This window comes from Staurois parvus, unplaced genomic scaffold, assembly GCF_062004578.1.
Source record: "Staurois parvus isolate SC_StPar_1 unplaced genomic scaffold, SC_StPar_1.0 ptg000522l, whole genome shotgun sequence".
Classification (NCBI taxonomy): domain Eukaryota; kingdom Metazoa; phylum Chordata; class Amphibia; order Anura; family Ranidae; genus Staurois; species Staurois parvus.
Window position 1 is genome coordinate 1,224,388 of NW_028318318.1, and position 20,680 is coordinate 1,245,067.

Sequence of the window (20,680 nt, forward strand, 5' to 3'; positions counted from 1 at the left end):
AACATGTAACCAGAATGATTGCAAGAAGGGCATCTAGGGGGCTTGAAAACCCGAAGAGATCCATCAGAGGGAGGTCATCAGACCATGCCTGCAACAAAAGGGCAACAAGAGACGGTCAAGTTCGGTCAGTCCTCAGATGCAGCCAGCAGAGGTCTGGGTGCCATCCGACAAGGGTTCCCACTGCTAGAGCTTCTGGATCAAGGTTGCTGGATCTGTGATCTTGGCATGGATGGGTAGGAAGCTCAGTCCCTTGCTTGCAGACAATGAGATGAAATAGGTGGCCCCAGCGATAGGTCACTTCCTTATCACGTACAACCTCCAAGAGAGGCCAAAGCATCCCCCTAATAGCACGCGCTGCCTGGAGACATCTGGGTACACTCGAAAAAGGACACCATCAAAGTCTAGCGGACCTTTGGCCCAGGCTTGACATACAATCTCCTCCCTGACGGTGTAAAAATGGACCCTACAGAGAACATCTCGTGGAGAGATCGAGGAGGCAGAGATTGCTTGTGATGATGATGCACAAGGGCCCAGTACTCAATGGACCCTGTCCAGCTCTAGCTAAGCAGTAGGTGGTTTCCCCAGCTGCTGGATTAGGACCGCTGTCACTTTGGCATGCAAATCTGCTCCCATAGTGGCCATCTGGCATCCCTCTGAGGTGTAAGTTGTTCCGCCTATTACAGTTTTTTCCATCCTTCAAGCAAAGTTGTACTTCAATAAGGTGGCCGTGAAAGGTGTGCTGGTCAGCGTTCAAGGCAGCTAGTTGGGTATCGGTGGAGTTAGCAGATGTTTCAAGGTCTGCTACTCATTCCTCCTCCATATCTACTTGCTGATGGAGGTCATGCAGTTCATGGGAGAGGGCATTAACATTGCCTGCAAGTCCAGCTTTCTGGGAAATCCACCATGAGATCTCTAATGGTGCCCTCCATGCGGTCATCCAGGCCCCTTGTCTGGCCAGAACCAGTTGGTGAGTCTGCCCTCTGGATCACTAGGCACAAAATTGGAGAGGTCGGGCAAGATGGCGTTGCCACGGCATCTACCACTGCAGACACCATGCACTGTGCGGCCTTCCGGGCTGAAGCAGCACAAGTGGAGATGGGATGCGGCAATGCCATTCTTGGAGGGAGCCACAAGAGAAGGAGCTGGTGGAGGAAATAGTGGGTGATTTTGGCTTCTCTCACTTCCCCTGTAGGATGCTGGTGTCTCCAGTCCTCTGGCATGTGAGAACGGCTGGGCAGTGTGTCTCAGTTTACTGAGTTTAGTCTGTGTCCATGAGGAGCTCCAGGGAGAGCGCCCTCACACCACCATAGTCAGACCACACATCCCCGGTAAAGCTTGTTTGAGATTTTAGTGACTGAATTTAATGAGAGATCTTATCACTTCACTTCTCTGGAGTTATATGAAACAAACTAGTCAACCCACTGGTGGGATCAAAGCAGAAATACTTGCTATGGGTGAAGTAATACTTTAAATAATATTTTATAAAAGCATTATTTTACTCAAATTTTGTTATAACTTTAACTGGCAAAAGACATAATATATGGAATCATCTATATTTGACCTCTTTCCTATTCTTTAGATGTGTTGTACCCTGCAAACAGGTAAAAATGAAACTTCACTTCAATATTTAAAGGTTTTGCATTGAATAAAAAAGTCTTATTTTTATTGTTGTATGTGTTCCCATCAAGGAGTTTTATGCTCATGTTTCATTCCAGAGATATTGCAAGACTTAAAGTGGCTGTAAAGGCTATGCATGAAGGCAAAAAAACAGAAAAAAACTTCTGTGTGCAGCAGTCCCCCTAATACCTGAGCCCCATCGTGATCCAGCGATGTGCATGAGAGCCATTGGCTCTCACTGCTGTCAATCACAGCCAGTGAGCCAGTGAGAAGAGAGAAGGGGAACAAATAGACACTCAGAGCAATGACTGGGGAGTGAGCCTACTTGGGTGCACCCATAGCAAATGGCTTGCTCTGGGGGAACTCGGCAGGAGGGAAGGGCCGGGAGCAGAAGGATCGGGGCTACTCTGTGCCAAACCACTCCACAGAGCAGGTAAGTATAAAATGTTTGTTTTTTTAAATTGCCATTCATATCACTTTAAATTTTAACAAAACGAGAGGAAAGTGTCACTGGAACAGGTGTCATACAATGTGGTCAGTGACATGTGCTATTTGTTTTCAATGGCAGCTCACCAGAAGTTTTAGGGTTCCATCCTGGGCATAGTTCATTATTATCAGTACAAAGGAACCTGGGAGTACATCACAGGTATTCCAGAATTATCCAATTATTTTGTCATCTAAAATTGCTTTGGGCAAAGTTAGCCTTTAATAAAGTGCTGAAGTGGGAACTGTTGTCTCACTGGATGTTTAGATTTCCTCTCAGGAAACTGTGCTGTTGGTGACAGGACAATTAGTGAGTGTGACTGTCCCCTGGGAGGACAACGATTGGAAAAATAACACTTCCCCATCAAAAACTAGAAAACATGGCTGGAGGTATACTTGAACATCTACAGTATGTGCAGCCAAAATGTGTTTTTCAGTTATGGATAGGTTAGGGAAGGCAGGGCCATAGATAACCCCCCTAGGGGGGTCAGGCTTGTGTACCCAAAGAACAATAATTGGATAACATGTCTGTTATATTGTGACAAATTGTTGGTGTGACAAAGTTGCACTAACAGTGGAGCTTTAAACTTGACCCTACTCATTGGAGCTGGTATATTAATCAGTTCCCGACCGTGCTATAGCCGAAGGACGGCTACTTGTCTAGTTCTGTAATGACGTCATTTCAGAATACGCCCCCCTGTGCTCTCCCAGCAGTGCGCACCCGGTGCCGCCAGTGATCACTGTGTCCTACGGACACAGATAATCACGTGATACGGTAAACGGCCAATCATGGTGGCCTTTTACCACGTGATCAGCTGTGTCCAATAAATACAGTTTCTCGTTATTGGCTGCACTTTCCTCACGCTGTCACAGTGACCGGCAATTGTCAGCGAAGGGATCGGCACTAATCATCAGGGCACTGATGATCAGTGCCCATCAGTGCCGCCCACCTGGACCCATCAGTGCCACCCACCTGTGTCCTGCAGTGCCAACCACCTGTGCCCATCAGTGCCACCCACTTGTGCCCTGCAGTGCCACCCACCTGTGCCCATCAGTGCCACCCACCTATGCCCATCAGTGCCACTCATCAGTGCTGCCCATCAGTGCCACCCATTAGTGCTGTCTAGCAGTGCCTATCAGTGCCACCCATCAGTGCCGCTCATCAGTGCCACCTATCAGTGCAGCATCATCAGTGCCAGCTCATCAGTGCCACCTATCAAAGCCTGTCAGTGCTGCCTATCCATGCCACCTCATCAGTGCCCATCAGTGCTGCCTATCAGTGCCCATCAGTACTGCTTTTCAGTGCAGCCTCATCAATGCACATCAGTGATGGAGAAAAAATTACCTGTTTGCAAAATTTTATAATAGCAATAAAGAAAAACTTTTTTTTTTTTTTGCTGTTTTTTTGTTATAACGCAAAAAATAAAACACCCAGTGGTGATTAAATACTACCAAAAGAAAGCTCTATTTGTGTGAAAAAAAAATATAAAAATTTCATATGGGTACAATGTTGCATGACCGCCCAATTGTCATTCAAAAGTGCAACAGCACTGAAAGCTGAAAATTGGATTGGGTAGGAAGGGGGTAGAAGTGCCCAGTAGGCAAGTGGTTAAAGGCAAATAGATTGAGCACTTTTGCAACTGCAGTTGCTCCAGAGCTTAGTAAATGAGGTGAATCTCTGCTGACTTTCATCATCCAATAATATGCATGCAATAATGCTGTTTTTTGTTGTTCTTGCATGTGATTGGATATGCTTTGTAAAGTGAAGCTTTACCTCAGTTACTAAGCTCTGGAGCTACTGCACTTGCAATCTGCACAGTCTAGATTTTTGTGGAGTTTCTTATATGTCATATTTCTTTTCATTATTTACTACTTTTGCCCATATACCACCATCCCTTTGAATTTCTTATAATAGTTTATAAATCTACATTTTCTTATAATTAACCACTTGCCCTCCTGAGTATTTACCCCCCTTAATGACCAGGCCTCTTTTTGCTACTCGGCGTTGCACTAATTCAGCTGATAATTGCGCGGTCATGCAATGCTGCACCCAAACTAAATTTACATCCTTATTTCACACAAATAGAGCTTTCTTTCGGTGGTATTTAATCACCTGTGCGCTTTTTATTTTTCACGCTATAAACAATAAAAGACCAAAAATTTGGAAGAAAAACTATATTTTTTACTTTCAGCTATAAAAAATATATAGTAAACTCAAAGTTAGTTATAAATTTAGGCCAAAATGTATTCTGCTACATGTTTTTGGTAAAAAAAAATCCCAATAAGTGTATATTGATTGCTTTGCGTGAAAGTTATAGCATCTACAAACTATGGTATAGATACTGCAATTTACGCCTTTTTTTGCTATACAGCGCTGCGCTAGTTTAACGGACAATTGCGCGGTCATACAATACGGTACATAAATAAAATGTATCTCTTTTTTTCCCACAAATTGAGCTTTCTTTCGGTGGTATTTGATCGCCTGTGCGTTTTTTATTTTTTGCGGAATTTTGAGGAAAAAAAAACAATATGTTGGACTTTTTGCTATAAAACACGTCCAGTAAAAAAAAATTTTAAAATCAAATTTAGTCATAAATTTCTGCCAAAATGTATTCTGCGACATGTCTTTGCTAAAAAAAAAACCCAATACGTGTAAATTAATTGGTTTACGTGAAAGTTATAGCGTTTAAAAATGGCGGGAAAGATACTGGTATTTTTAATTTTTTTATACTAATAATGGCGGCGATCAGCGACTTATGGTGGCGATCAGTGACTTATGGCGGCGATCAGCGACTTATGGCGGGACTGAGGGACTATGGCGGACATTCTGACACTGGGGGGGGAATTGACTTGGGGTCACTGACATCCCCAGTGACACCAATACAGTGATCAGTGCAAACAAAAAAACACTGACATTGTACTAATGGCATTGGGGAGGAAGGGGTTAACTTTATTATTCAGTGAAAGGGTTAACTGTGTGAGGGGAGTGCTTTACTAGGGGGCGGGGGGGTGTACTGCACTGGAGACACACTGATCCGGACAGATAAACTCTTCTGTCCCGATCAGCTTGTCAGGAGCTGTCAGGGAATTGACAGAAAGCACAGCTACTGCAGCTGTGCTCTCTGTCAGTGATTGCCGCTAATCGCCGGGACACAGCCGGCAACAACTGGCTGTGACACGGCAACTGACATCCGCGGCCGTGATCGGCGGGACAGGTAGGGCGGCGGCTTGCCTCGTGCGCGCCCCCTACCTGTTTTGAAAACACACGTTTTAAAATGTGGTTTTGCCCAGCCGTGCCGCCGTGCCGCCCTGCCGCCGTATTTCTACAGTGGCTGGGCAGCATGTGGTTAATATAAAACTTGTTTTGTGTACTGACAAAAAAAGTCCAGTTCAATAAACCTTGGTGTTTGATGACTATGGGTCTATAAACAGGAATGCATTGAAATGCATTATTCACTACCTGCAACAAAGGGGGTTATTTTTACATTAGACAGTTTTCTTGTTGCTGCTTGGCCAACCCTTTAACTGCAAATAAGTTGCCATTGCTACTGATCACATGGTTGTTAGAGCCAGATGTATTTGAATTCCAATGCTTCCTCTAAATTCCTAAGTGATCCTGACAGCATGTGTTGAGTTTATAGTCCCAGAAGAATCTAAATAATTATTTCAGGAATCTGGGTCCTATGGGATTGAGCACATGCTTCTTGAAAATATTCATTATTGGCACATGCAGACTTTTTAATGTACAAATTATTATCTATTAATCAATGCAGTGAAAGTTTGTGTTCTCTTTCTTTTGTACATATGTATATATGTAAGACACTCTATGCCTATATCCACTTAGTTATAGTTTGCTGTGTTTTACAAGGAGTAGTTGTGAAGCAAATCTGTAGCATGACCATGTTCACTGTGTAGCTGTGTGAATTGTAAAAATGCATTGTTATGATTTCTAAAACGCATACATCAAAGAAAAAGCATTGTTTTGGGTGCCTTGTATTGGGAAATTTGACATTTTTGAAAAATACAGCATAAGGATTTATATACACTGCTATTTGTATTTTATGTGCCTGGTGTAAATTTTCCTGGAGCTTTCCCACACCTGGAGAGCAGCATGTAAACGTCCATACTCTTGTAAATGCTGATACTTATTTGCTTTGGCGTTTACTAGGGATGCACCGATACCTATTTTTGAGTACGAGTACCAATACTTTCGGTCAAGTACTCTACGATACTGAGTACTGATACTTTGCAGTGTGATTTGCATCAATAAAAAATGAATGGACACAAATTGCACTGCAGAGAATAGCATGCAATTTGAACAGGAATGCAGTGTGATTCCTGTATAACTTGCATGCGGTTTCTCCATTGCTCCTGTGAGAACCCAGGCTTGTCATAGCCTGAGTTAACACATGAGCAGTGCAGGAAACCTCCCTGCACCAAATCCATGCTGTCACAGAAGGAAAAGCTGGGCATTTGAAATCCCTTTGACGGTGCTGACCAATCAAACGCCGCCTAGCCCATACTGTCATCCCTGCACTGAGAGGATTTAAAATCCCCAGACCTATGAAGCAGCTTTCCCTCCTCTGCTTGCAGAGATGACAGTACAGGCTAGATGGCTTCTGATTGGTCAGCACCGTAATGGTGCTGACCAATCAGAAGCCATCTAGCCCGTACTGTCATCACTGCACTGAGAGGAGAGAAAGCCGCAGGGATTTCAATTCCCCAGCTTTTCCATCTGTGACAGCATGGGTTTGGTACAGAGAGGTTTCTGAATAACTGAAGTGAATATTCACACTTCATTGTGGGAAGGTTCTCAACTTGCTTACTTAAACAGCCCAAAGTTTTTTTAAGTGTTGATCGAAGAACCTAAGGAGTGCCCCTCAAACTATCGAATGACAGTCATAAAAAATCTTTTTTTGCCTTTAGAAACCCCTAAGGTTGCCAGAGTTATGGTAAATTACTCCTTTAGTAATCTGCCAACATTTTTTGGGTATACAATTCCTAGAACAATGGTCTCCAAACTGTGGTTTGTGAGCCAGATGCGGTCCTTGCCTTTATTCGGCTTTTGGACATCATTACTCTCACTGATATGAGGCAGTATACTTCCTACCGACTCCAACTTTGAAGCACACTTTGGTCTCACTGACCAACAGTGAGATATAACTCCTCCCATTCCCACTATTCAGTGGTCGGGCACTATTCCTTCCACTGACACCAATGTGAGGGGGCATAATTTCTCTCAGTAACACTAATGATTGGGCACAATTCCTCCCATTGACACCTATGATGGGGCACTATTTTACTTTTTTTTTTTTTTACTCCCACTGAGGTCAGGACATTTTTTACTCCCACTGGGCATAGTCCAACTGCACTAAACTTTTAAGGTCAACAAACTGACCCTTTATTTAGAGAGTTTGGTCTAGAGCATATCAATGGATAGCTCACTTAAAATGTTAACCAAAACCTTGTAGTGCTAATTAACCTCTGAATAAATCACTGTATGTGCAAACCATGATTTTCTATTACACAAGCAGACACACACATGGAAATGAAATTTAGTTTGTAAATGCAATTGAGCTAAGATTTAGTTGGGCAGTCACCGCTGTTCTTTGGCATACACTTTATGCAGAAAATGTAACATTTATATAGCTATATACATCTGTATATTATTGTACTAAATACCATTTGTCAGTTGCTTCTCAACATTGGACATTTTTACAAGATCTGTTAAATCTATACCACCAGAAATAGAATAAAGGAGAAAAAATCTGGCAAGAAATGAATCTGAACTTGCATATTTATCATATATCATATATCACACTTTGAAGGTAATATACTAAATAGTATAATTTTCACTTAGCCAAGTGACTACACTTTAAACACCCAATCATGTGCAGAGCAACTTTAAAAAGGGAACTGTCTTTGTGCATAAATTAATGAATTAACTGAATACAGCTTTTTATTAAAGCGATAATATACTCATCTAGTAAATCAACCAGCTACAAAGGTTTTTTAACATGTTTAAATGAAATTCTCTTTCTCATGTATGTTTTATATTTTTTATAACAAAAGCCATGTATGTGTATATATAAGTTTGTTTGTGTGTGTGTTTTTTCTGTTGGTAGAACTGGGTGGACTTCTGTCTTTTTTTCTACTATTGTATTATATGTTGTATGTTATGAGACATGATGACTATATGCCAGGGCTTATCTGGGCAATGCTAAAATATGATACATGCTTGTCTTTGACTCCTTTGAGTGTACCATATATTATGTAAATTTTCAAAGATCAGATTTTTTTGTACAATACATTTTTCTATTTTATGATGATTTATATACCATTAACCATTATACCATAGCAATCTCTCTGAATGTATTTAAAGTGTATAACAAGCCATATAACAAGAGATTTCTCCTCACTTACTGTTACACAGTGGAAATGGTATTACCAAATAGTAAGTGAGGGGAAAACCTTCACCAATCACATGGAAATAAATAGAAATACATTTTTTTAGTAGAGAAGGCTAGACCCCCCCTCCCGTCAGATTTGTATTGCTATCTGTGTCCTTGTTGCAGATTTTGCCTCACTTCCTGTCTTGTGAAACCATTGTTACTAGACAGCAGTAAAAACCTAAAGGCGTTCTAACCCTTCCTCGCCCCAAACCAAATGAAACAAAAAGGTTTGGCTGGACTTACATTTGAATAATGATTATGAATCTGTAATATTTTACTTTTAAATAAAGGCATACATTTATTGGCAATTTATTTGATGTTATCCTATGATGCAGAAGCTCAGTTATGCAGTAAGTCACTAGCTGCAATAAGAGGGGTTGATTTACTAATGTAGTAAATGTTCATTTCACAAAATGTAAAAAGTAAAGCTGCATCTAGTTTGAATCCCCAGTTCAGTGCAGGGGAACATAAAAAAATCAAGATTAGGCTTTTTGTATGGTTCGATGCTTGGAGTTAACACAGTTTTACCTTATTCATTAAGCCAAATAAATATTCTTTACTCCTTTAGTAAATTGGATTCACTGTGTTAGCTTGTTTTCAAGACATATTGCAGTTTTCAGAGTTCCTGTTTAAAAGACGCTATCTTAATTTTCTGTTCAGAATGGACACATTATAATAATGTTTGAATTATGTAATTTTTCAGATGTTGAGGTTGGTTTAAAATTTGGGGGATAGCTTTAACTCTAACTCAGGAATCAACAGGAACATTTGTTGCTTCTTCTGAAACTCTAGGGTGTTTTCAGCAAACTTGAGTTTGCTGAGCTGGCATGGAAACCTGCAATGTTGATCACATCATCCCCTGCATTCTCATTAGTATTTTCACATTTACAACTTCAGTGCTGATTTAAAACAGAAAAGCAAGATTGTCATGTTACATAAAGAGATTTACAATATGTATATAGGTAATCAATGATATACAGAGAACATGCACACACAGCATACAGCATGCTATGAAATATATAATACAATTTTGGTCGTGCCATTTTTTTTCTCAAATGAACCATTTACTGGTCTTCTCTATAAATAGCCAGCAAAAAAATATCCAATCCCCCTACTGCCTTGTATTTCAGATTTTCCCAAGTGATTTTAGTAGAATTCATGTGTGAATTTAAAGCTTGGCCTTCTTCATGTAATACAATACACACAACACAGCCTGGTAGTGTTCAGCTAAAAGAAGGGAGGGAAAAAAAAGCATTTGGCTTGTCTGAAGAATAAAAGATGTGAAAGTGTTCTTGTCAGAGAAACTGGTATTCTCTACTTACGCTCTGTGGACATGGTGATAATAGTTTCAGTGGTGGCATGATAATCATCTTCTTCCATGGATCCCTCACTGCTGTCATCACCCTGAACATCATACTGGTCAATCAGCTCTTCTAACGGAGGAGCTTTGGGTAAAAGATGTTTTATAGCATCCTTGCTGATGTTAGGTGCCTGCTCCAGTCGAAGTTTGCTAAGTATCTGGATCTTTATGGCTTCTAATCTTGAAGATTTGCTGTTCTGTCTCCAAGTACAAGAACTGCACAGGATGTCCTTATCGGTAGCTTGATTGTTGTTGTTCATATTCACAGGAGAAAATATTACCAGAATGCAAAGGTAAATAAAACTGCCGACACGTATCTTTACCATGTTTGCATATAATTTTTTAGTGCCTTTTTTCTTAAATAATTGTTTAGCTGCCAGGCTGTGGAAAGTATTCTTTCCTATAACAGTTGAGATTTCAGCTTAAAAACAAATCTGCAATGATAAATCATGTGTTACTTAGGTGTTCTTTTATACTCCAACTTGTGTTACGCTTATGTCATCAGAGTCAGCTATTGGCTACAACATATTCAATGAATCTAACTGGCAGCAGTTAGACCCTCACTGCCAAAAAAAGGGTATGTATTACAGCACAAAGTGGTTTCATCATTCTGAACACACAACTGAATACATATCCATGGAAATGACTGCATACTCATATTAGAACACTTTTAATAGTGCATATAAAAACATCCAGATAATTGTCTATGGACATTAAAAAAAAAAAGTTTCACTGCTGCAATATACTCAAATATAATCAATTAAAAGAGATCATGTAGTATATTCTTGTCACTCAGATATTTCATGTATGTTACCTTAAAAGTGTTTTGATAAATGAGGAAAGCTAATAATCAATTTAGGCATTGATTTATCCTTTTAAGCATTATTACATGTTACAATGATCAAAATGCAGAAACTAATACATTTAGGACAATAGAGATGCCTGCCATTCTGACACTGTCCCTAAAAATGCCTGCTGCAAACAGAGACTAAACATATGTAAAACTCTACTAAAATTCAATCTGAACATTTTGACAGGTAACATCAGTCAGGTAGGCTACACAAGCATACAAGACATTGCTGACAGAGAAGCCTGGGGGGAATAGAGTGACCATTCAGATTTGGACACTGTGTTTGATTCTATTCTTTCCACCTAGAGTAGCAGGAGGTGTGTGCCGGCTGCTGCTTCCTGCTCTCTTCTCCTGACTACATAGTCATAAACATGCATGCAAGAATTCATCTTGTATTGATCTGGTTTCTGCAATGTGATTGTGATTGCTAATGGTTACCGCACTTCATACATCATTATTTTTCTTCTGTTTACTGTTATACTGAATAAACACATACAGTGGGGATCGAAAGTATGGGCACCCCAGCTAAAAATTTGTATTAATGTGCATAAAGAAGCCAAGGAAAAATGGAAAAATCTCCAAAAGGCATCAAATTACAGATTAGACATTCTTATAATATGTCAACAAAAGTTAGATTTTATTTCCATCATTTACACTTTCAAAATAACAGAAAACAAAAAAATGGCGTCTGCAAAAGTTTGGGCACCCTGCAGAATTTATAGCATGCACTGCCCCCTTTACCAAGCTGAGACCTGCCAGTGTCATGGATTGTTCTCAATCATTGTCTGGGAAGACCAGGTGATGTCAATCTCAAAGGTTTTAAATGCCCAGACTCATCTGACCTTGCCCCAACAATCAGCACCATGGCTTCTTATAAGCAGTTGTCTAGAAAACTGAAACTGAAAATAGTTGACGCTCACAAAGCTGGAGAAGGCTATAAGAAGATAGCAAAGCGTTTTCAGATGTCAATATCCTCTGTTCGGAATGTAATTAAGAAATGGCAGTCATCAGGAACAGTGGAAGTTAAAGCAAGATCTGGAAGACCAAGAAAAATATCAGACAGAACAGCTCGCAGGATTGTGAGAAAAACAATTCAAATCCCACGTTTGACTGCACGATCCCTCCAGAAAGATCTGTTCCACTATAAAGAGATACTTATACAAATATGGTCTTCATGGAAGAGTCATCAGAAGAAAACCTCTTCTACGTCCTCACCACAAAAATCATCGTTTGAACTTTGCAAATGAACATATAGACAAGCCTGATGCATTTTGGAAACAAGTTCTGTGGACCGATGAGGTTAAAATTTAACTTTTGGGCCGGAATGAGCAAAGGTACGTTTGGAGAAGAAGGGGCACAGAATTTAATGAAAAGAACCTCTGTACAACTGTTAGGCATGGGGTTGTAACTATCATGCTTTGGGGTTGTGTTGCAGCCAGTGACACAGGGAACATCTCACGAGTAGAAGGAAAAATGGATTCAATAAAATTTCAGCAAATTTTGGATGGTAACTTGATGCCATCTGTGAAAAAGCTGAAGTTAAAGAGAGGATGGCTTCTACAAATGGATAATGATCCTAAACACACCTCGAAATCCACGGGGGATTACATCAAGAGGCGTAAACTGAAGGTTTTGCCATGGCCTTCACAATCTCCTGACCTCAACATAATTGAAAATCTATGGATAGACCTTAAAAGAGCAGTGCATGACAGACAGCCCAGAAATCTCAAAGAACTGGAAGACTTTTGTAAGGAAGAATGGGCAAAGATACCTCAAACAAGAATTGAAAGACTCTTGGCTGGCTACAAAAAATGTTTACAAGCTGTGATACTTGCCAAAGGGGGCAGTACAAGATATTAACTCTGCAGGGTGCCCAAACTTTTGCAGACGCCATTTTTTTGTTTTCTGTTATGTTGAAAGTGTAAATGATGGAAATAAAATCTAACATTTGTTGAAATATTATAAGAATGTCTAATCTGTAATTTGATGCCTTTTGGAGATTTTTCCATCTTTCCTTGGCTTCTTTATGCACATTAATACAAATTTTTAGCTAGGGTGCCCAAACTTTCGATCCTCACTGTAAGTATAGTTAAAGTATAACTAAAGGCAAAACTTTTGGAGGATAAAATGATGAGGGGCTAGAACCACTGTCATGTTTGTATTGTTATTTGTGTCCCTGAGATTCAATTGTCCTGATTATCGATGTCACCAGGAATAAAAGTGATGGTAAATCCTAATTTTAAGCTGCCACCAGAACAGAAATAGAGGTAAAATCTACCATGTGCCATGTGACACCAGTGTCATGGTAGAGCACCTGCTGAATGTGCTGCCTGTGTGATTATCATAATGCTAATGATGATCATAACCTGCTGTGCGTTATCAATAATGCTGATGATGATCATAATCTGCTGTGCAGTGCGTTATCAATAATGCTGATGATGATCATAATCTGCTGTGTGTCATCAATAATGCTGATAATGATCATAACCTGCTGTGTGTTATCAATAATGCTGATGATGATCATAACCTGCTGTATGTTATCAATAATGCTGATGATAATCATAACCTGCTGTGCTGTGTGTTATCAATAATGCTCATGATGATCATAACCTGCTGTGCGTTATCAATAACGCTGATGATGATCATAACCTGCTGTGCATTGCGTTATCAATAATACTGATGATGATCATACCCTGCTGTGCTGTACATTATCAATAATGCTGATGATAATCATAACTTGGTGTGTTGTGCGTTATCAATAATGCTGATGATGATCATAACCTGCTGTGTGTTATCAATAATGCTGATGATAATCATAACCTGCTGTGCGTTATCAATAATGTTGATGATAATCATATACAGTGGCATCTCTAGGCAGGTGTGGGGGGTGCGTGCCGCACCTGGTGACACCGGACATGCTCCACGAAAAGGTAAGTTTTAAAGCAAGCCGACGATCCTCGCAGAATGGATCAGATCTGCGGATTGAGCATAATGGATCGGAGTCCGATCCATTATGCTCCCCATTCCGCAGATCTGATCCATACTGTGGGGATCGTCGGCTTGCAACCTATACAGGGTTAACTGATCGCTGCACGAAAAGGCATGTTTTAAAGCAAGCCGACGATCCCCGCAGGATGGATCAGAACTGCGGATTGAGCATAATGTATCGGAGTCTGATCCATTATGCTCAGTCCACAGATCTGATCCATCCAATTGTCGGCTTGCTTTAAAACTTTCCTTTTCGTGGAGCAATTAACTCCGTATAGGTTGCAATCCGACGATCCACGCAGGATGGATTGGATCTGCGGATTGGAGAGCATAATGGATCGGAGTCTGATCCATTATGCTCAATTCACAGATCCAATCCATCCTGCGGGGATTGTCAGAGGGGTGATATCAACCCTAGGGACGCCCCTGATCATAACCTGCTGTGTGTTATCAATAATGCTGATGATGATCATAACCTGCTGTGTGTTATCAATAATGCTGATGATGATCATAACCTGCTGTGCGTTATCAATAATGCTGATGATGATGATAACCTGCTGTGTGTTATCAATAATGCTGATGATGATCATAACCTGCTGTGCGTTATCAATAATGCTGATGATAATCATAACCTGCTGTGTGTTATCAATAATGCACAGCAGATGCCAGGGTATGGTCATCAGCATTATGATAATCACACAGGCAGCACATTCAGCAGGTGCTCTATCATGACTTTGTCGCAGTGTGTCACATGGCTATTGGGTGCTGAATTTGTTAACTAATGGGTGTGCTGTATGTTACAGACTTACACAGTTTAGCCATAACAAAGTCAGCACCCAACAGCCTTGTGACACACTCAGTAAGATTCACTATTAGGCAGTGGCTAAAAAACAAACGCCCTTGGCAGACGTCTAAAATGTGTTCTGCACATGCTCAGTTCTATCTGCCAAAGACACTGCACGGGCGTCTAGATTTTTACTGTGTCGATTTGCTTGAAAAAAACGATTTTTAACACATTCTTAATTTTTTTGGAAATAGCATATATTGTTTAAAGCGAAGTCCTGATATTTGGCAAAGCAAATTTCTAAGTGAACATGTCTCTGCAGTGATTTTTTATGGTGTTAGACGTGCTTCTTAGCAAGTCTGCTTTGTGAGTCTGATTCCGGGCGTGTCTTTTTGTGAATTAGATTGGGCATCTGCTTATGGGCGCTGGTCAATAGTGAATTTGGTTGCAGGGTAAAAAATAGACGGTCGCCCATGAAAATTGGGCGTTAGCCCATGAATATGCACCCACGCCCAATAGTGAATCAAGGCCATGGTGTCCTTTTATTAGGTATTATCTATTTTGCACCTGGAGTACCTACACATGCCATGAACCTATACCATCTCATCCATATAACTCACCATTTCTGGTGATGAATCACCAAATAGGGGATGTGTTATTAATATTATCATCTCCCTGGGATTGTTTAACCACTCTGTAGTGGCATATCAGCGTTTGTTTATATGCTGGGACGGCAGCGCTTAATGGCATTACTGCCATCGTTTATGTCATGCTGGCAAATGAATGGTGCCTCTAGATGCAAATTACTAGTTTATGGCAAACGGCGGTGGGGAATTTTACAAATCTCTATTCTCCTCCTCTGATAAACCGCTGTCCAGCTGTATATACTGATGCTTGTTTCACCTTTTTGTTTCACCTTTTTATGTAACTTGTTAGCCGGAGACCCGGACACTCGGAGTACCCCTTTATATCGTGGGTATATTAGTTTCATTCCCTTTAATTTTCGCCCTTAAGGGTGTTGACTGGGAGGGGGGAGGTAGTTATAACACCTGATAATCAGAGGTGTTACTGCATCCACCTCCCTGGGAATTATGAGCCATTCTTTCTGGCTCAATTGCGCTGTTTTATGTGCTCTGTCAGTGTGGCTTGATGTGCCCCGGCTGACAGTTTTGTATATCCACGGAAAAATGGCGCTTCGATATGGGCGCATGCGCAGTTGCGCGGTCTTCCGAAAAATGGCGGCGATTCAGTGCTTCTAGCTGCTTACTTGACAATTTACTAGTAGCGCTCACTTTGTTTTATATTATCAATTAACCCACTAACGGGCCGAAAATTAGCCGATTTTTTTTTCAGCCAATTTTAGACCCAGCTAAAGCAGAATATAGATGGGTCTAAAATTGACCGATTTTTCTGCCGAAAAAAAAATTGAACGATTTTCGGGCCGTTAGTGGGTTAATTGGTCAGCCGTTTTTCGGAATTTTGGCACATTTTTTTTATCAGTAAATTTGGAAAAAAGAATTTCCAACTTTACTGAAAAACAAAATATGCTAAAATCCCAAAAAATGGCCGACAATTATCCCACTAACGGAAGAGGCCCTTGTCCCCATTAACATAGGGACAAGGTGCTTTGGGGGGAGCCCCCCCTGCCCCAAAGCACCCCCCCATGTTGAGGGCATGTGGCCTGGTATGGTTCAGGAGGGGGGGGGCGCTCGCTTGTCCCCCCCCCCTTTCCTGACCTGCCGGGCTGCATGCTCGGATAAGGGTCTGGTATAAATTTTGGGGGGATCCCCAAGCTGTTTTTTATTTAATTTCAGCGTGGAGTTACCCCTTAATATCCATACCAGACCCGAAGGGCTTGGTGTGGATGGGAGGGGGGACCCCATGCCGTTTTTTATTTATTATGGTGCTGGTTTTTAAATGTAATTTTCCCTTTTTTTTCTTCACTATAGCTCAGAAATTCACCTGTCACTTCCCCCAGCTAAAAGAGAAAGTTTTCTTGGAATTTATATCCCTAAAGGAAACAATGTTTACTTTGAGTTTATTAAAAGATACAAATTTTCTGTAACTTCAGGGAAAGTGACTTCTAAGCTTGTGAACTATAGTGAAGAAAAAAAAAAGGCTGGCATTTGCATTTGAAAATCAGCGCTGACATACACTTTGTATTGCAAAAAAAATTATTAACAATTGTGTAAACCGAGGCATTATTTTCAATGGATTTTCATTCGTAAACCGAAAATTACGTTAACCGAGGTGTTGGTAAACCTAGGTACGCCTGTATTAGTATTGCAGTCCTTTGTATTGGGATACATAGAACCAACATACATCTGAATTGGCAACATAGCACAACATTTGTGTCACATTTGAAATATCTGGCTAGTTACACTGACCTTGCCCAGGGATTTAGGATTGATTCACACCACAGAAATACAGGCAGGATTAGTGTTCAACAGCTCTGTGGATTAGTGGTTAGCACTACAGTCTCACAACGCTAGGGTTGTTGGTTTGAATCCCAACCACAGCAATGAATTTGCATGATCTCTGTGTGACTACCCTAACATACATATGCTGGTGGCAGCATCTTTGCTTTCTGTTTAAATGATCCCTAGAATGTGAATTAGAATGAGGCCTTGTCTGTTCAAACACCTTTAAAGTAGCACCTTATGTGAATGTCAAATAATGGGATGAGATAAGGGCCTGGACTAATGATTGATTGGATAATGCTAGTTTGCGGTCCACCTCCTTTTGGGAAAGTTTGTCAAACCATGAGAAGAGTGAGCGAAAGAAATGGATTAAAAAAAAAATTAAATAATGGCATGCAGATACCGCATGCCTTCAAAGATTTATTTCCTTTGTTGAATTGCGTGCTTGGTTCACACTAGATGTGATTTAAAATTGTGCTTTTTGTTGGCAATTTCACCGTGTTTTCTGTAGATTTACCAATGAGTTATTGCATTTTCAATTGTGTTTTGCATTGCGATTTCTATTGTAGTCTATATGTGAAATCACTACAAAATGCTGAAAAAGTTAGACGAGAACTACTTTTGAAATTGTGCTGCAGCAAATCGCTTACGTTAAGACACTCACATCCACATTCATTAGATCATATATTAGGTACAATTTCAATTCCCAAATTGCACCTGAAATCGTGCACCCTGGATGCGACTTGGCATGCGATTTGCATGGCATGCGACTTGCAAATCGTATGTCAAGTCGCACCCTATTGTCTGCTATTAGAGCGGTCACATGGGTGCGTTTCCGACACTGATTTCTAAAGTAGTACATGTACTACTTTTGTGACGATTTGCATAGATATCTGTGTCAGATGTCTTGCAAATCGTAAGGAAATCAGCATCTTCACTGTACATCGCACAATTTCTAAATCGGCTTTGATGTGACCGCAGTGTAAGGCCTTTTTATGTTTGATTTCCTGAGTGTTTTTCCAATTTATGGGAAATGCCGCATACTAGCAAAATTGAATTGACATTTTCAGTATTGCATGCGATATGTGGTCATGTGACTGCCTTAACTCATGCGATAATCTGGAGTGAATTGTGCCCATAGGGCCAAGAAATATTGCCAATAGGGTTCCCTTTCACATCTCCGTTCAATGTTCTGTTGTATGCTGCACAGGTACACTTCACTGTGGCTTTCTTTCTGACTCTGATTTGTGGGGCCTGTATACCAAGGGTTAACGCAGGTGGGAAGAGAATTAATCAGGTGCAAACACTTTCTCTGACCAAATGAATGACTGTGGTGGGTGTGGCCTACCTTATATAAGGAGATGCAGTTGTGGCTGATTTTTGCCTTATACAGGCACATTATTTCTGCATGTCCTTGGCTGTGGTGGTTTGGGGAGGAAGAGAAATTGTGGTGAATTGCCCCAGGCCACACTCATACTGTGTTTTGATGAGGGCTGTAAATGTTTTGCATGTTCTTCCTTCTAAGGTGTTTGTGTGTTATTGTACAATGATTGTGTTTATTATCTTTGCATTGTAATCCTAACACGTCCATTGTTCTGCTCTTCCAAGTTTGCTTTATTTAGAATGAAATGCAGTTTTCAGACAAACATGGTGAGAAATGTATGTGTGGGGGATTTGGGGAGGTGGGAGGTGTTAATTTGGCACGTATGTATTTTTATATTCATATTTTGACCTGCAGCTTGTTTTGTGAATAAGCCCAAGGGATATTAACCGTTTGTTTCCTGCTGTAACCTGTGAAAGCACAGTTCATTATAAATATAATCTTTTAGATTGTAATCTCTTATGAGCAGGACCGTTCTATTTTAGCAACATCAATCCTGTGTTTTTTTGGGGTTTTTTTACACCAAGATATTGAATGTAGCTTTTTGTTGCTGTCCAAATAACTGTGGAATGTGTATTTGATCAATAAACATTTATACTATGTATTTTTTGGGGGGATTATTTCATGCTCTAGTTGAATGTTGCACAGTGGCTAAATGGTTAGCACTTCCACCTGGCAGTATTAGGGTCGTTGGTTCAAATCCCAGCCACAGCACCTACTGCCTGGAGTTTGCATGTTCTCCCTGTGCCTGTGTTTCCTCCAGGTACTTTGGTTCCCTCCCACACTCTAAACACATGCTGGTAGGTTAATTGGATCCTGTAAAAATTGGCCCTAGTATATGTATGAATGTAAGTTAGGGCTCTTAGTACGCCCCTTGAGCGTTAGGGACTGATGTGAATTTACCACATCTATATGTAAAGCGCTGCATAAATTGACAGCACTATATAAGTATCTGAAATGTACTAGCACCCCTAACACTTATTTTTGCTAGCTATATAATATGCCCAAATCTTCCTTGTTAGAGCGCACATGTGCAAGTATGTCCAAAAAACCAAACCAAAAGCCCCCTATTGCACGACCGGACCATGTTCTGTACCAATGAATAGGTCGTGTTCAATGTGCAGCTAGCTATTCTTTTTCTACAATCCTCTTAACAGTAATAAATTGGGCCCCCAATTTATGTTGACTTTGGGCCTTTACTGGCAAATATATATTTGCCAATCTCATATACACAGTATAGCTGCAAGCATACATTCACCAATGCCAAATCTACAATAGAACTGCAAACATTTTTGCGAATGTTATGTACGCAATGGAGCCGCATGTAAAATTGCTATGGTGCACAAATAAACGCCAAGACGGCTGTTGGAGGAGGCGCTAGAGCAGCTGTCATACCGGAAATACGCCATGACGTTTGCGGAAGGACGTTTGCACACACGTAGAAGTGGGGAGTGTGAGTGGATGGGAGTGTAGTTAGGAGAGTTTAGTGGTAATTTGCAAGTCTATTTTTTAGTTTTGTGAATTGTTCTTTTGTGGAATTCCAGACCACATCTGGACATGGCAAGATCGCTGTTCTCCACCGAGGAGCTGATCCTCATTTGCTGGGGAAACATTGCTAATAATTGTTGTATTTTTAGTTGAAAATATGTCCAATTCCTAGATCCATTGAGGTACATAGCAGAGGTTCAAGGTTCTTCCTAACTATACAGGTGGCACAGACACAAGCCTACAACCAGGGCCACTGTTAGATATCATGGGGCCCCGTACAGCATACCTGACAGCCCCCCACCGCCAGAGAAAATATCCAAATTATATTTATGGTAAAAATACACTAAAAACATTATTAATGGACATAATCCCAACCATATTCCTGTGAAATCTAAATGATAAACTGTACTGAGTTCATAAATAAAGCTGTGTGTGTAATTGAGGTGTAATTGAGGTTTTGGGGCTCATGGGTGCTGTGGCCTGTAGAGTGGGAATCAGTGGTTTGTTTTTGTGACTATCGCCGTTTGCAGGCAACCTATGTTACACTATGGAATTGCTGCAGGTCATAATTTGACAAGCATATGGGTGCAAGTGTACAGCCCTGAACACAGACAGTGAGGATTCAGGGCCACTTCCCCACGCCTTCACACCTGTCAGATTAAAACCTGTGTTCATACAGCTGCTGTGTCCCCATAGTGTAACAGGTGGCTCTAGCCACATGAACAACCCACTCATTCATGCTGTACAGGCCAGAGGAGCTGTGTGAATGGGGCATTTTTTACTTTTTTTTTTTCCCTCAGCTCGTTAATTTCAATGGCCTGCCTAATGTGTGGGAACATGCAAAAATACTGCAGGTA

At 40.7% G+C, this 20,680-nt stretch overlaps 1 protein-coding gene across 2 annotated transcripts in view; it reads right to left on the minus strand.

Moving 5' to 3' along the window:
- The window catches only part of MSTN (myostatin), a 45,890-nt gene extending 35,537 nt beyond the window's left edge, over window positions 1-10,353 (minus strand). For both annotated transcript variants that reach the window (XM_089690211.1, XM_089690210.1), the window contains exon 1: window positions 9,875-10,353. In XM_089690211.1, coding sequence (XP_089546337.1) covers window positions 9,875-10,238 — 364 coding nt within the window. In that variant the 5' untranslated portion in view covers window positions 10,239-10,353. The remainder of the gene's footprint in view (window positions 1-9,874) is intronic.
- Window positions 10,354-20,680: the final 10,327 nt, after the last annotated feature.